The sequence below is a fragment of the Mirounga angustirostris genome, unplaced genomic scaffold (assembly GCF_029215605.1).
Source record: "Mirounga angustirostris isolate CCGP_5_RB_7025 unplaced genomic scaffold, mMirAng1.0.hap1 SCAF_2, whole genome shotgun sequence".
Classification (NCBI taxonomy): domain Eukaryota; kingdom Metazoa; phylum Chordata; class Mammalia; order Carnivora; family Phocidae; genus Mirounga; species Mirounga angustirostris.
Genome location: NW_026991710.1, coordinates 81,547,134 through 81,561,033, shown reverse-complemented (window position 1 = coordinate 81,561,033; position 13,900 = coordinate 81,547,134). Strand labels below are relative to the sequence as shown.

Sequence of the window (13,900 nt, the reverse complement as noted above, 5' to 3'; positions counted from 1 at the left end):
AGAAGGAAGAAAATAATAAAGATTAGAGCAGAAATAAATGAAATAGAAACTAAAAAAAACCCAATAGAGCAGATCAATGAAACCAGGAGCTGGTTCTTTGAAAAGATCAACCAAATTGATAAACCTTTAGCCAGACTCATAAAGGAGAGAGAGAGAGAGGGAGAGGACTCAAATAAACAAAATCAGAAGGGAAAGAGGAGAAAGGACAACCAACACCACAGAAATATGAAGGATTATAAGAATATTATGAAAAATTGTATGCAAACAAATTGAACAACCTAGAAGAAATGATAAATCCCTAGAAACATATAACCTCCCAAAACTGAATCAGGAAGAAATAGAAAACTTGAACAGACTGATTACCAGGAATGAAATTGAATCAGTAGTCAGAAAACTCCCAACAAACAAAAGTCCAGGAGCAGATGGCTTCACAGGTGGATTTTACCGAACATTTAAAGAAGAGTTAGAAGGAAAGCTTCCAAAATCACAAATTCATTCTGTGAGGCCAGCATTACCCTGATACCAAAACCAGGTAAAGACACTTAAAAAAAAAAAAAAAAAAAAAAGAGGATGGCTGGGTGGCTCAGTCAGTTAAGCGTCTGCCTTCAGCTCTGGTCATGATCCCAGAGTCCTGGGATCGAGTCCCCCATCGGGCTCCTGGCTCAGCGGGGAGCCTGCTTCTCCCTCTCCCACTCCCCCTGCTTGTGCGCTCTCGCTCTCTCACTCTTGCTCTATCGCAAATAAATAAAATCTTTTTTAAAAAAGAGAGAACTACAGGCCAATATCTCTGATGAACACAGATGCAAAAATCCTCAACAAAATAATAGCCAACCAAATCCAACAATACATTAAAAAACCATTCACCGTGATCAAGTGGGATTTATTCCTAGGATGCAAACGTGATTCAGTATTCACAAATCAATTAACATCATACATCACGTCAACAAGAGAAAGGATAAAAAGCACATGATTATTTTCATAGATGCAGAAAAGCATTTGACAAAGTACAATATCCATTCATGATAAAAACTCTCAACGAAGTAGATTTAGAGGGAACATATTTCAATATAATAAAGACCATATAAAAACCTACAGCTAAAATCATACTCAATGGTGAAAAACTAAAAGCTTTTCCCCAAGATCAAGAGCAAGACAGGGGTGTCCATTCTCACTACTTGTATTCAACATAGTACTGGAAGTCCTAGCCCCGGGAATAAGACAAGAAAAAGAAATAAGTGGCATCCAAATGGGTAAGGAAGAAGTAAAACTTTCACTATTTGCAGGTGACATGATACTATATATACAGAAAACCCTCCAGACTCCACCAAAAATAGACTAGAACTGATAAATGCGTTCAGGAAAATCACAGGATACAAAATCAATATACAGAAATCTGCATTTTTATACACTAATGAAGAAGCAGAAAGAGAAATTAAGAAACAGTCCCATTCACAATTATACCAAAAATAATAAACTACCTAGGAATAAACTTAAACAAGGAAGTGAAAGACCTATATTCTGAAAACTATAAAACACTGATGAAAAAAAATTGAAGACAACATGAATGGAAAAATATTCTATGCTTATTGATGGAAGAACAAATATTTTAAAATGTCCCATACCCAAAATGATCTACAGATTTAATGCAATCCCTATCAAAACACCAATAGCATTTTTCACAGAACTAGAACCAATAATTCTAAAATATGTATGGTACCACAAAAGGCCCCAAATAGCCAAAGCAATCTTGAGAAAGAACAAAATTGGAGGTATCACAATCCCAGATTTCAGGGTATATCACAAAGCTGTAATAATCCAAACAGTATGGTACTGACGGAAAAGTAGACAATAGATCAACGGAACAGAATAGAGAATCCAGAAATAAACCCATGATTTTATGTACAAGCAGGGAGGCAAGAATATACAATGGGGAAAAGATAGTCTCTTCAAAAACTGGTGTTGGGAAAACTGGACAGGTACATCCAAAAGAATGAAACTGGACCACTCTCTTACACTATACACAAAAATAAAATTCAAAATGGATTAAAGACCTAAATGTAAGACTTGAAACCAAAAAAGTCCGAGCAGAGAGCACAGATAGTAATTTCTCAGACACTGGTTGTAACAACATCTTCCTAGATATGTCCCCTGAGGCAAGGGAGACAAAAGCAAAAATAAATTATTGGGACTACATCAAAATAAAAGGCTTCTGCACAGCAAAGAAAACCACCAATAAAACGAGAGGACAAGTTACTGAATGGGAGAAGATATTTGCAAATGATATAAAAGGTTAGTATCCAAAATATATAAAGAGCTTATACAACTCAACACCAAAAAACCAAATGATCCAATTTAAAAATAGGCGGAAGACATCAACAGACATTTCTCCAAAGAAGACACAGATGGCCAACAGACACGAAAAGATGCTCAAATCACTCATCATCAGGGAAATGCAAATGAAAACCACAATGAGCTATCACCTCATACCTGTCCAAATGGCTAAAATCAACAACACAAGAAACAACAGGTTTTGGCAAGATTGTGGAGAAAAAGGAACTCTTGTGCACTGTTGGTGGGAATGCCAACTGGTGCAGCCCCCTGTGGAAAACAATATGGAGGTTCCTCAAAAAATTAAAGATAGAATAGCTATATGATCCATAACTGAGTATTTACCCCCCAAATAGAAAAACACTAATTTGTGGGGTGTCTGGGTGGCTCAGTCGGTTAAGCATCTAGCACATGGTTTCAGCTCAGGTCATAATCTCGGGATCATGGGATCGAACCCCACATTGGGTTCTGCGCTCAGCACAGAGTCTGCTTGAGATTCCCTCTCCCTCTTCCTCTGCCCCTGCCCCCACCTGTCTGCTCACCCTCTCTCATTCTCAAATAAATAAATAAATAAATAAATAAATAAATAAATAAATAAATAAATAAAATCTTTAAAAAGAGAAAAACACTAATTTAAAAACATATATGCACCCCTATGTTTGTTGCAACATTATTTACAGTAGCCAAATTATGGAGCAAGCCCAAGTGTCCACTGATAGATGAATGGATGAAGAAGATGTGATATATACACACACACACACACACACACACACAATGGAATATTATTCAGCAATAAAAAAGATGAAATCTTGCGATTTGCAACAACATGGATGGATTTAGAGGGTATAATGCTAAGTGAAATAAGTCAGAGAAAGACAAATACCATATGATTTCACTCATATGTGGAATTTAAGAAACAAAACAAATAAAAAAGAGATAAACCAAAAGACAGACTCTTAGCTATAGAAAACAAACTGATAGTTATCAGAAGGAAGGTGGGTGGGGGGATGGATGGTAGGTGATGGGGATTAAGAGTACACTTATCATGATGAGCACTGAGTAATGTATAGAATTATCGAATCACTCACTATATTGTACACCTGAAACTAATAATAACACTTAATTATACTGGAATTGAAATAAAATAAATATAAAAAAATTAAAAGAAAGAAATTGAATTAAGAAAATAGTCTAGGGGCACCTGCATGGCTCATTCAGTTAAGCATCTGCCTTCGGCTCAGGTCGTGATCTCAGGGTCCTGGGATCAAGCCCCACATCGGGCTCCCTGCTCATAGGGGAGTCTGCTTCTCCCCCTCCCCCCAACCCCCCTCCCTGCTCATGCTCTCTCTCTCTCTCTCACTTCTCCCTCAAATAAATAAAATCTTCAAAAAAAATTTTTAAATAGTCTTGTCTTTGCAACATGCTTAAAAATATTGGTATTATGGGCCTAGGATTACCTTATACTATCTCTTCTATTTGATATTTAGGGTGAAAAGTTAAGTGTTCAATGAAATAGATGAAAACAAACCCTATCACTGTGATTCTATTTAGAGCTCATTCATCAAATTAAAATAAGTAGCAATGGTATTTTAGAAGAAATTAAGCTTTAGCTATTACTGTAAATGTAACTATTACATGACTAAGGAAAGCTCCCTTTATCTTTCTAAGAAAACTTTTCTCTCCTTGGCTTTACTACAAGGGGAAGATAGAATCAGAACACTACATCTTTCTCAATTAATTCCTGAAGATTAGTAACTCACAATCCTGGTGACATACAAGAATCACTCAAAAAATTTTTCAAAATACAGGTTTTCTGGATCTGATGAATCAGAACCTCTGGGGGTTAGAGAGGGAGTGCCTGAAAACTCCCCCAAGTGAGACTGATGCGTATCAGTATTGATAAGCAGATACTAGATTCTAGAAGGAGAGTTTTCCTGGTCTCTAAATCTCTAACCTCTCTGAAGGGAGAGGCAGAGAAATGGGACATAATCTGGGAATTGGGGAAGGTGCAGAGATAAGTTTGCCTACATTTTTACATTAAATAACTGTTGACAGATGCTTGATGGGAGGCCAGAAAGTGTTGCCCCATGAGCCTCCATGGTTCTAATACAATCAAACATGTCCAGACTAGCACTTGTCCCTTTAAAAGTGGTGAGAAGGGGCATCTGGGTGGCTCAGTCGGTTAAGCTTCTGACTCTTGATCTCGGCTCAGGTCGTGATCTTGGTTCAGGTCATGATCTCAGGGCTGTGAGATCGAGCCCCAGGTCAGGCTCCACTCTCAGCACTGTTTGTGCTTGTCCCCCTCCCTCTGCTACCCCCCACCCAAATAAATAAATAAAATCTTAAAAAAAATAAAAGTGGTGAAAAGTCTGAAGGCCACTATCTACATGTCACTTCTGTGCTAGTTTGGTTTTAAGATGAGAGGCCTCAGTAAAGTCTAAAAGGTCTACCAGGACTTGTGCTCTTGCCTCTACCTACTTTTTCAGGCATATTTCATGCTCCTGTACCTTCTGCCTGTATCTCCAAACTAGCAAACTCTTCCATGTCTCTGAAACGTCACATATTCGCATTCTGTCCCTTCAGCTGAAAAATGTATCTTCCCTTCCAATACACTTCTCTTCTTGTCCCTTCCCTCTGCCTTCCTCTTTTCTCTCCTCTCTCTAATCAATCCCTAATTATTCTTTAAAGCTCATTTTAAAGGAGCTCTTCAAAGGAGACTTCTTCACAACTGAAATCAGGTGTCAGGTCCCTCTTTTAATTTCTCATCTCACTCTTTAATTTTTCTCTGCAGTACTTTCCAGAGTCTGGTGTTACACAGTTATTGATGACACTCTTTGTTTAATTTCTGCCCCCCCCCCCCATTTAAATCCTGGTTTTGTGAGAGTTGGGCCTGGCTCTCTGTTGCCCAGACCTAGCAAGTGTCTTTCTCCTAGTACAGGTTCAAACACTATCTGTTGAATGAATGAAGTAAATGAGAGAGAGACTAGTTTAGGTCATGCCTTTTCCCCATCCATCCATGCCAGAAAACTATTTCATTCACCCATTCAAGAGAATTTTTTAATTCCTCCAATGTGCCAATGTTTGTGAGAATTAAAATGATAAATCAGACATAGACTCTTTCCTTGAGGCCCATAGAGTCGAGTGGGGAATAAAAGAGAGGGATTCACATACCTGTTCGAGGTGCCTATAAGGGAAACCATGAACTTTGTTAGTAGGATCAAATTTCAGTCCTCCACTGTTGTCAAAGGAAAGACACTGTCCGTGTGAGAAGAGTGGGGGGCCCTCACAGGAAGCTGAGTGACCTCCTGAGTCAGCTGGATTTGAATCCTTCATGTTATGTCGCAGCTGCTTGAATTGAAAGCGTCTAACCTGTCCGTGAAGCACCTCCTCATCTGTAAGATGGTCAGTTTTCTAGTGGACAGGGAACACCGTCTCCACGGAAAATGTTTTTAACAGACTACTGTAGGTTCCGTCACACTGAAGAAGATGTCCGCACGGCAAATAGATATTTAGCATCACTAACCATTGGGGAAATGCACGTTAAATCCACAGTGAGATATCATGACACAGCTATCAGAACAGCTAAAATAAAAAATGACAACACTAGTTGCCAGTGTGGATGCTAGTGTGGATGTGGGGAAACTGAATCACTCCCACAGTACTGGTGAGAATGTGAAATGGCAGAGCCATTCTGGAAAACAGTTAGACAGTGTCTTAAAAAACAAAACAGAGCAGCTACCCTAGGACCTGGCAATTGGAGTCCTGGGCATTTAGCCCAGAGGAGAGAAGACCGACGCTGACACAAAAACCTGTACACAGATGTTTACAGCAGCTTTATTAGTGAACGCCCAAGCCTGCAGACAATCCAGAATTCCTTCAGCAGGTGGTGAAGCAAACTGTGATACAGCCATATCCTGGCATACTACTAAGAGACACAGAGAAATGAACTGTGAGCACCTGTGGCAATCCGGATGACTCTCCCGTTATGTTGAGTGGAAAAAAGCAAATCACAAAAATGTTACATACTATATGATCCCCTCTGTATACCATTCTTGAAATGTCAAAATTATACACATGGAGAACAGATTCGTGATTGCCAGGGATTAAAGAGGTGGGGGAGGTGGAAGGAAGTTTGTGTGGTTGTAAAAGGGTAATAGGAAGGATCCTTGTGGTGATGGAAGTGTCTGGAAGTCTCTATCTGTAGAAAATTGATGTAATCTCTCTGTATTATTTCTTACAGATACATATGAATCTATAGTTATCTCAAAATAAAAAAGATTACTTTTAAAAAATCAAAACGTGCAGGCCAAATCAGGGAAACAAGTATGTCAGTTTGGCAGTTACGACATGAGCCTTAGATCCGTGACATCATAATGGTAGTGATCTCAGGTTACTATGGAATCCTCAGGCTTCAAGCATTTTACAGTACTCTGCCTAGTGCTGTAGACTCACTTGATTTTCAGTCCTGAGAACTGAAGACAAAAGGATGTTCACATCATTCAGAAAGTATGCAGAACTTATAGGTGGTCATTCAAGGCTTCACTGCAGAAGGTAGTCTTTTGATATACTATTTTTGAGCCTCAAAACAGACTGACAATAACAGGAAGTGTTGTTCTCTTTTGTTTCTTCTAATACGTGTACACTAATGAGTAACTTCAGCACCAGCTTCGTGAAAGGCTACTCAGGTTCATAAGATTCAGTGCTGCTGAGCTGAAGAGAGCAGGGTTTACATTCTCGGAGGAGACACTTTCTTGGCTCCACGAGAGAGAATTTTCCCAGGTCTATGAAAATATCTGTCCTATTTATGAAAGAACTTTTGCATTCTGTTCAATTTAGCTGTTTTACCTATGATGACCAGAAAGTCCTATCAGAGCTCAGTCAGAGCTCAGCCAAGTAATAGCTAAACTCTTGTGTTTAGAAACTTTTTGATGTTTCCAGTATTTTTGCCGATCTTTGAGAATTTTTCCCCCAAGTTTGAATATTGATTTAGATAAGATTTAGATAGATTTAGATAAGTAAATTTCCAGAATCTTCAGTTGTCTTCATTTTTATCTTAACATGAAAGCAAATTGTAATTAATTCTTCACACACACACCGTATCATTTTGTTTTATATTAGGCCACCAATTGTCCTGTTTGTTGTTGTTGTTTGTTTGCCTTCTTGTAATACACTCTACCTCTTGATCCTCCCCTTCCTAAAAGCTCATGATTAGCTTTGCTGCTTTCTCCACCCCACGTCTAAGTGTTGGCATGCCCAAGGGCTTTGTCCTTGAAACTGTTCTCCATCTGCATCAATTCACCAAGTGACCTCATCTCTCTCTCCTTTTTTAAAATATTTTGTTTATTTATTTGAGAAAGAGAGCATGTGAGAGAGAGAGAGAGAGAGCTCAAACAGGGTGGAGGGGTAGAGGCAGAGGGAGAAGCAGGCTCCCCGCTGAGCAGGGAGCTCGACGTGGGACTCGATCCCAGGACCCTGGGATCATGACCTGAGCTGAAGGTAGACGCTTAACCGACTGAGCCACCCAGACGTCCGACCTCATCTCTTTCAATAGCTTTCTATAACTCAGCGATCCCTGAATGTGAGCTCTGGAGCTCTGCTTTCGGGGTTGAGACTAAATTTTAGTGTTATGCGAACCTTGACATTTAGCATAAAACTCTATTGTATATTTGACTAGTAACTAGCTGCTCCGTGGTGTTTGGTGGGTTGCAGGAAGAGCTCTTCTGTTGAGGTGGATGCCTGCAGCAAAAGCACTACATCATCTGAGGGTGCCGCCCATACCCTGCTTATCCACGGCCCCGTCGAGCTCAAGAGAGGCTGGAGGAGGCAGAAGCGGCACCTCTTCTTATTCAGCGATTTCTTGCTGGTGTCCGATACCAAGTATGTATACTAAGCAACGTGCCCTTGTGATGATCACGAAGTTACATTTCCATTAACCCTTACCATGAGAAGACATGACATTTTTTTTCTTTTGTTTTTGCCCATGTTTGGATCCTTCATTCATTCAACAAGTACTTATGGAGGTCTTGTTTTGTGCCATACCCCCCTCTCCCCCCCGCCTGCAGAGAATACAATAGAGAATGTGACAAGCAGTGTGTCTCTTGCCTGGAACTTACAAATGACAAAAATAAGAGGGGTAATTATAGATTGTGATTAGTGCTTCTGATAGAAAGTAGGCAGGGGGCCGTGTGGAGATGATGGGAACGTATGAGAGAGGGGTAGTCCAGGAGGGCCTCTCCTAGGTGGCAGCACTGAAACTCGATCTATGGGATGAGAAGCAGCCACAGTCCTAGACAAGGTGCCTGAACCTTCTAGGCTGAGGGACCGGCAGGCTACGTGGGTGCAACCTGACCCCTGGGGGGAGGGACTCAGGAAGGCTGATTTGATGGGAGCCGAAAGCATGGGGCATGCGATCAGATGTGAAACTGCGCTCAGGGTCCAGTCACACACGGTCTTCACAGGCCATGGTGAAAAGTGGAAATATTTTGCCAAAGCATTTTTAACTAGGACTGACTGAATCTGATTTATAGCTCTCGCAAATTTTTCTGACTGTTGGCAGGTAATGGGTGGATGGTTAAGCGAGAGTGGGGGCAGGGAGACTGGTTAGGGGAGGCAGTAGTCCTGATGGCTGCTCCCAAGGGCTCCAGGATAGGAGTGCAGTGAAAAGGAAGGAGGCAGCAGACAGCCTGGGAATGTATTCTGGAGACAGAACTAACTGCGTGCACTTTCCTCTCAACCCTGAACACAAAGGTAACTGATAGCCAGCCTGGAACCTGATGATTGCTCAATAACTGTCCAAAAGCAGGTGGATGGGAGGTCAGCTGTTTACTTGCTCTGTCTCTGTTTTCATTATTCACAAAACATCATGAAAGACAAAGACTATTCCAACAAACCAAATATCAAGAAGCTTTTTAGTCACCAGAAAAAAAACTACGCCCCCTTTATTTTGCTGCCCTCACCAGCTCCCAGTTATGCCATGCCATTAGTAAGACATGCAAGTACTAATTTGGCAAAATGCTGTACTCAATCTGAGTGACATTAATGATAATTTATCAGGGGCTTACTACATGACAGGTGTTATGCTAAGAACTTCATGTATGCAATCTTCTCCAACCTTACAACTACCCTGTGAGATGGGATTATTTTTATTTTAGAGAAGACCTCTGAAAATCAGAGGTCTGAAGGTTTTGCCCAGGTCACCATATTAGTGATGAGTAGAGTCTACGTTTGAAATTAGGTCCGTTTCTTTCAAAGTACAGGCTTTTATTCTACGTGTGGTGCTGCTGTTTCTATTATTTCTATTTTTCTGAATTTCATACAACATTCCATGAACACCTAGATTCTCTCTCATTATTGAAATCAACCTTTCCTTTATGTTGAGTAAACAACTCCAATCTGCTTGGTATCTGGTAAGAAATAGGTCAGAATGCTTAGTGAACTGAGAAATGAAGGTAGTGTAGCTGTCCAAAAATAAATAAATAAATAAATAAAATCAGAGGCAAAGACAGAAATAGTAAAATATATTTGAGATGAGTGATATTGCCTACAGATGTAGCCTTGGAGGTGGTGATGTCATGAGGAGGACAGAGAGAAAAAGACTGTCCAGGTCCTGGCATGAGGTCCGTATGACGCACTCTGCTCCTCCTGATAGAGGGCCACATCATTATTTTTAAAAAAGCAGACTAGTTACCATTCCCTTTATTTAACCAAGGTGAGTACAGGAGACTAAAATGTGTGGGATGCATGCTGGGGACCACACGAGGAGCATTACAGATTCCTCGTGTAATTTCCCCACAGCCCTCCAAGGCCAGTATTGTTACCATCCACCGACTGCAGAAATGAAAGTGGGGATGGAGGAAGTCTCAGGAATGCACCTGTCATCCACAGGGAAATGGTGGGAGAGACTCCAAGCCAGGCCTGCCTTCATCCCAAGGCCACACTCTTCCTGCCACACCATGCCACACCTACTCTTGCATGCTCAGCCCGAGACACGCTAACAAACAGCAAACTCCTTTCCTGCTCCTTGGGACCTTGCAGACCACTCACATTCGATTTATAAGGGGAACAGGTTGTCCTTCACTTTGTTTTCATCTTTGTAATTATTATAGCACTTAGGGAGAGGAGAAGACCTTTCTTTTCTTACTAGAGCCATTTATTGTCCTGGATACTGCTTACCTGTCAGCGGGTTTTACAGAACCTACGGTGTTCTGCTGAAAAGATTTTATATAAAGGCAGTGTTCTTTCCCCATGAGAGAACTGCATCCTTTTAAGAGCTGAATTTTTTATTTTGATTGGTTCACTATTACAAAAGAAGTGCAACATTTTTCCTCTTCACATATTGCTTTTGAGATAGGTCTTTGTGTCTACGCAAGGGTTTTTATGATGTGACAAAATCTACATCAATGTATTTAATAATGTTCTCTTTAAGAGACTCAGCTCCTGAAAGATTATCTTATATACTTTTTACATCCATTTGGAATATTAGAAAATGTAAGTGATCTCAGGCACTTGAATTTGGCTTCTAAAACCAAGGCCCTTGACAGAGAGAGAACACAGATTTTTGGAAGTCCAAGTTCGGGACACCATCAGGGTCAGGTTCCCGCGAGAGCTGTCTTTCTGCTTGCAGATGGCTGCCCTCTCGCCTATGCCCTGTGGGGTTTCCTCAGCGCCTGCACGCACACACACACACACACAGAGCTCTCTCTCCCTCTTCTTACAAGGTCACCAATCCTACTGGATTAAGCCCTTACCCTGATGGCCCCATTTACACTTAGTTACCGCTTAAAAGCTCTCTCTTCAAACATGGTCATATTGGCAGAGAGGGCTTCACGGTAAGACTGTGGGGAGCAGTGGGGGAGGGGACACAATTCTGTCCCTAGCAGTCACGAGCAGCACTTCATGCTGTGGCCGCGTACAAGTTTTTGCCACAGTTTTTAGAAAACGACCATGAGGACATTCCCATAGTAAATATTTGGGTATATTTATGATCACTGTTAATATTGGAAAAGTTTACATTTTTTTTCTCTAGAAGGAAACAACTAAAAAGAAATAGCTCCTGCATTAACAACCTTGTTTCATCCCTGTCATCCTTGTTCTTGGAGGATTGTGTTATGCCCTGAATCAATCTGTTCAAATTAATAATCTGAATTTAGGGCCTACGTTTTCCAATTAGCCATAAGAAGGGGTTGGGGTGACCCAGGTTCCATTTTACCTCAGCTCACCTGCAGGCTTCAGCTGGAAACTCTCATCTTTAGGTTGACGCTATAGAAATTAACACAAATTGGGTAAGTAGTTGACTAATTGCTACCTATTTATTCTGTCAAAATTAGTGAATTTTAGTTTGTGTGTAATAATAAAAGGAATTTAAATGTTTGTTTCTTCACAAAGAACTTATATTTCTCTAGTCGTACAAGATGTTAATAATAGTGAAAATTGTTTGGGGATTCTTTTCATACACCTTCAGAAATTTCTCAAGAATTAAGGTCAGATGGAACCTTCCTTATTACTTTTGATATTCATTAGAATACTAAATAAGTTATTTTTCAAAGAAAATTATTACTTTATTTTTAAGAACAGTATCTGCTTGATAAATATTAAGATATTAATACTAGTAGAGGCCCATGAAGAATTTACAAAAAGGAAGGGACTGAACTTAGTTCTTTAGACATCACATTCCTCATATGTAGTTATTAAAGAATATAAAATGAAACAAAAAATGAATTTAAATTAGGTCAAAAGATGAAGATGACTATTAACTCATTATCCGTGAAATTACAAAGAATTACTTACAGAATATAACAGGACCCCCACTCCCAACATCTGTAAAAGGATACCCCTATCTTAGAACAGGGGAAATCCCCCTAGAATCCTGTAAATTTCCACAGTGCACTGGGGCTTCCCTTCTGGTATAAAGGTTGAGGTAGCAGAAAGCAAGAGTGATATCCATCATGTTAATACAAATATAATAAAGGACTATTTTTAGAAATAAAAACCACAGTTCTTTCTCCTCCTCTTTCTTCTCCTCAAGTCAGTTTACATCAGATTAATACTTTCTAATTTCTACTGAGATAATCCAGTTGGGTCAGTGATTGAGAGTGAAGAAATGCAGTAAGACCCTAGAAGAATCCACTGAAGTATGAAGCTTTGTTGTAATAAACTTTAAATATTTCCAAGCTAGTAACCAGCTTTGTTAATATAATGTCTTGAGATTTATCCTCTCACTCCCCAGATAATCCAATGAGAAAGCCTGATGGCTCTGGGGACCGAAGTGAGGCTGAGTGAGGGTAGGAAACATGAGAAGGGTAGTTCATGGAACGATAGGTCAGCACCCACAGAGGCCAAGTGGTTACAAACATGGGCTCATGAGTTAGGCTGTCTGGGTTCAAACTCTCTTGCCTTTGGCAATTTAGTTGACCTTTCTGTGAGTTTCCTTATTTGTAAAATAGAGCTAATAAAGACCACCTAGTGTAGTTGTTTGAGGATTACATTTTTTATATTTGTATTTATAAAATATTTAGAACAGTGCTTGGCATATGATAAGTGCTCCAAACGTGATAGGACAGTCGAAACCATGCTCTGGGCTTTGGGATAACTCCTTGGTTTGGAGTAGATAATCTTGGTGCTTTCTTGAACTAAGGAGAGAATTACTGAAATGCCTTTTTCCAGGTCAATGTATTTGGAAGTTCCCACACAGTACCTTGGGTGTCTGTATACACACAGATACCTACATTAGAAAAAAAAAAAAAAATCTTAAAAACCAACAGATATATGTCTATCTTTCCCATTAGCCATATATTTTTACCCTGACAATGCCTTTGGAGTTACTATCTAGAAAAATGATTTTATCTGATAATCAGACATCTGATATCTGATAATGATTTTATCCGATGACTTTATTCATTGTGTCATAAACTTTGAATCTAGATTATCCTTCAAGTGTGCGTCCAGCAAAATTATTTTTATTTCATAAAACCCATTGGAGAGTCTTAGCTTTAATTGTTCCATGAATCACTGGAGTCACAGGGATTTTTGCACATGAGGTGTCTTTGATCTCATTTTAGTTTAGTGTTTCCACATGTGTTTCTGAATAGTAAGGAGTTCCAGAGTGGTGTGTCCAAGTTCCCTAAGCATCCCTCAGAGGGCTTATAACTATTTAAATCCCAAGCCCACCTGAGAGTTAAAGTTGTGAATTAACCAAATCAATCAATATGGTGGTTTTCATGTTAGAGATCAAAGAAGATTAGGCAGAAATTGTCAAAAAGCAATTTCACCACTGACAAAGTTGATCACCTTCTGACTCCTCAGAGAAATGGGAAGTATCCATCACTCACATATAAGACCTCCTGACCGCTGATCTGGGATTGATTGATGGATGGATTGATGATTTTTAAATTGGGCTCAATCTGTAGGCTAACAGTTTTTCAGTTTTAGCCAGAATCTAAGGGAAAATGATATGGATAAAATTTTAAGAAGGGAAATTGAAAATAACCTATGCTTTAAAGGCTAGAAAGTATTTTTTTAAAATTAAGGTTGAAAATAACTTTTAAATCTTTCTGATCCCCCCCCCCCAAAAAAA

General features: G+C 39.7%; 1 protein-coding gene across 1 annotated transcript in view; it reads left to right on the top strand.

Annotated features, from left to right (window-relative positions):
• Nucleotides 1-13,900, top strand: part of LOC135363536 (rho GTPase-activating protein 20-like) — a 43,133-nt gene that overhangs the window by 10,191 nt on the left and 19,042 nt on the right. The window contains exon 2 of the mRNA XM_064584018.1: nt 8,038-8,205. Coding sequence (XP_064440088.1) covers nt 8,038-8,205 — 168 coding nt within the window. The remainder of the gene's footprint in view (nt 1-8,037; nt 8,206-13,900) is intronic.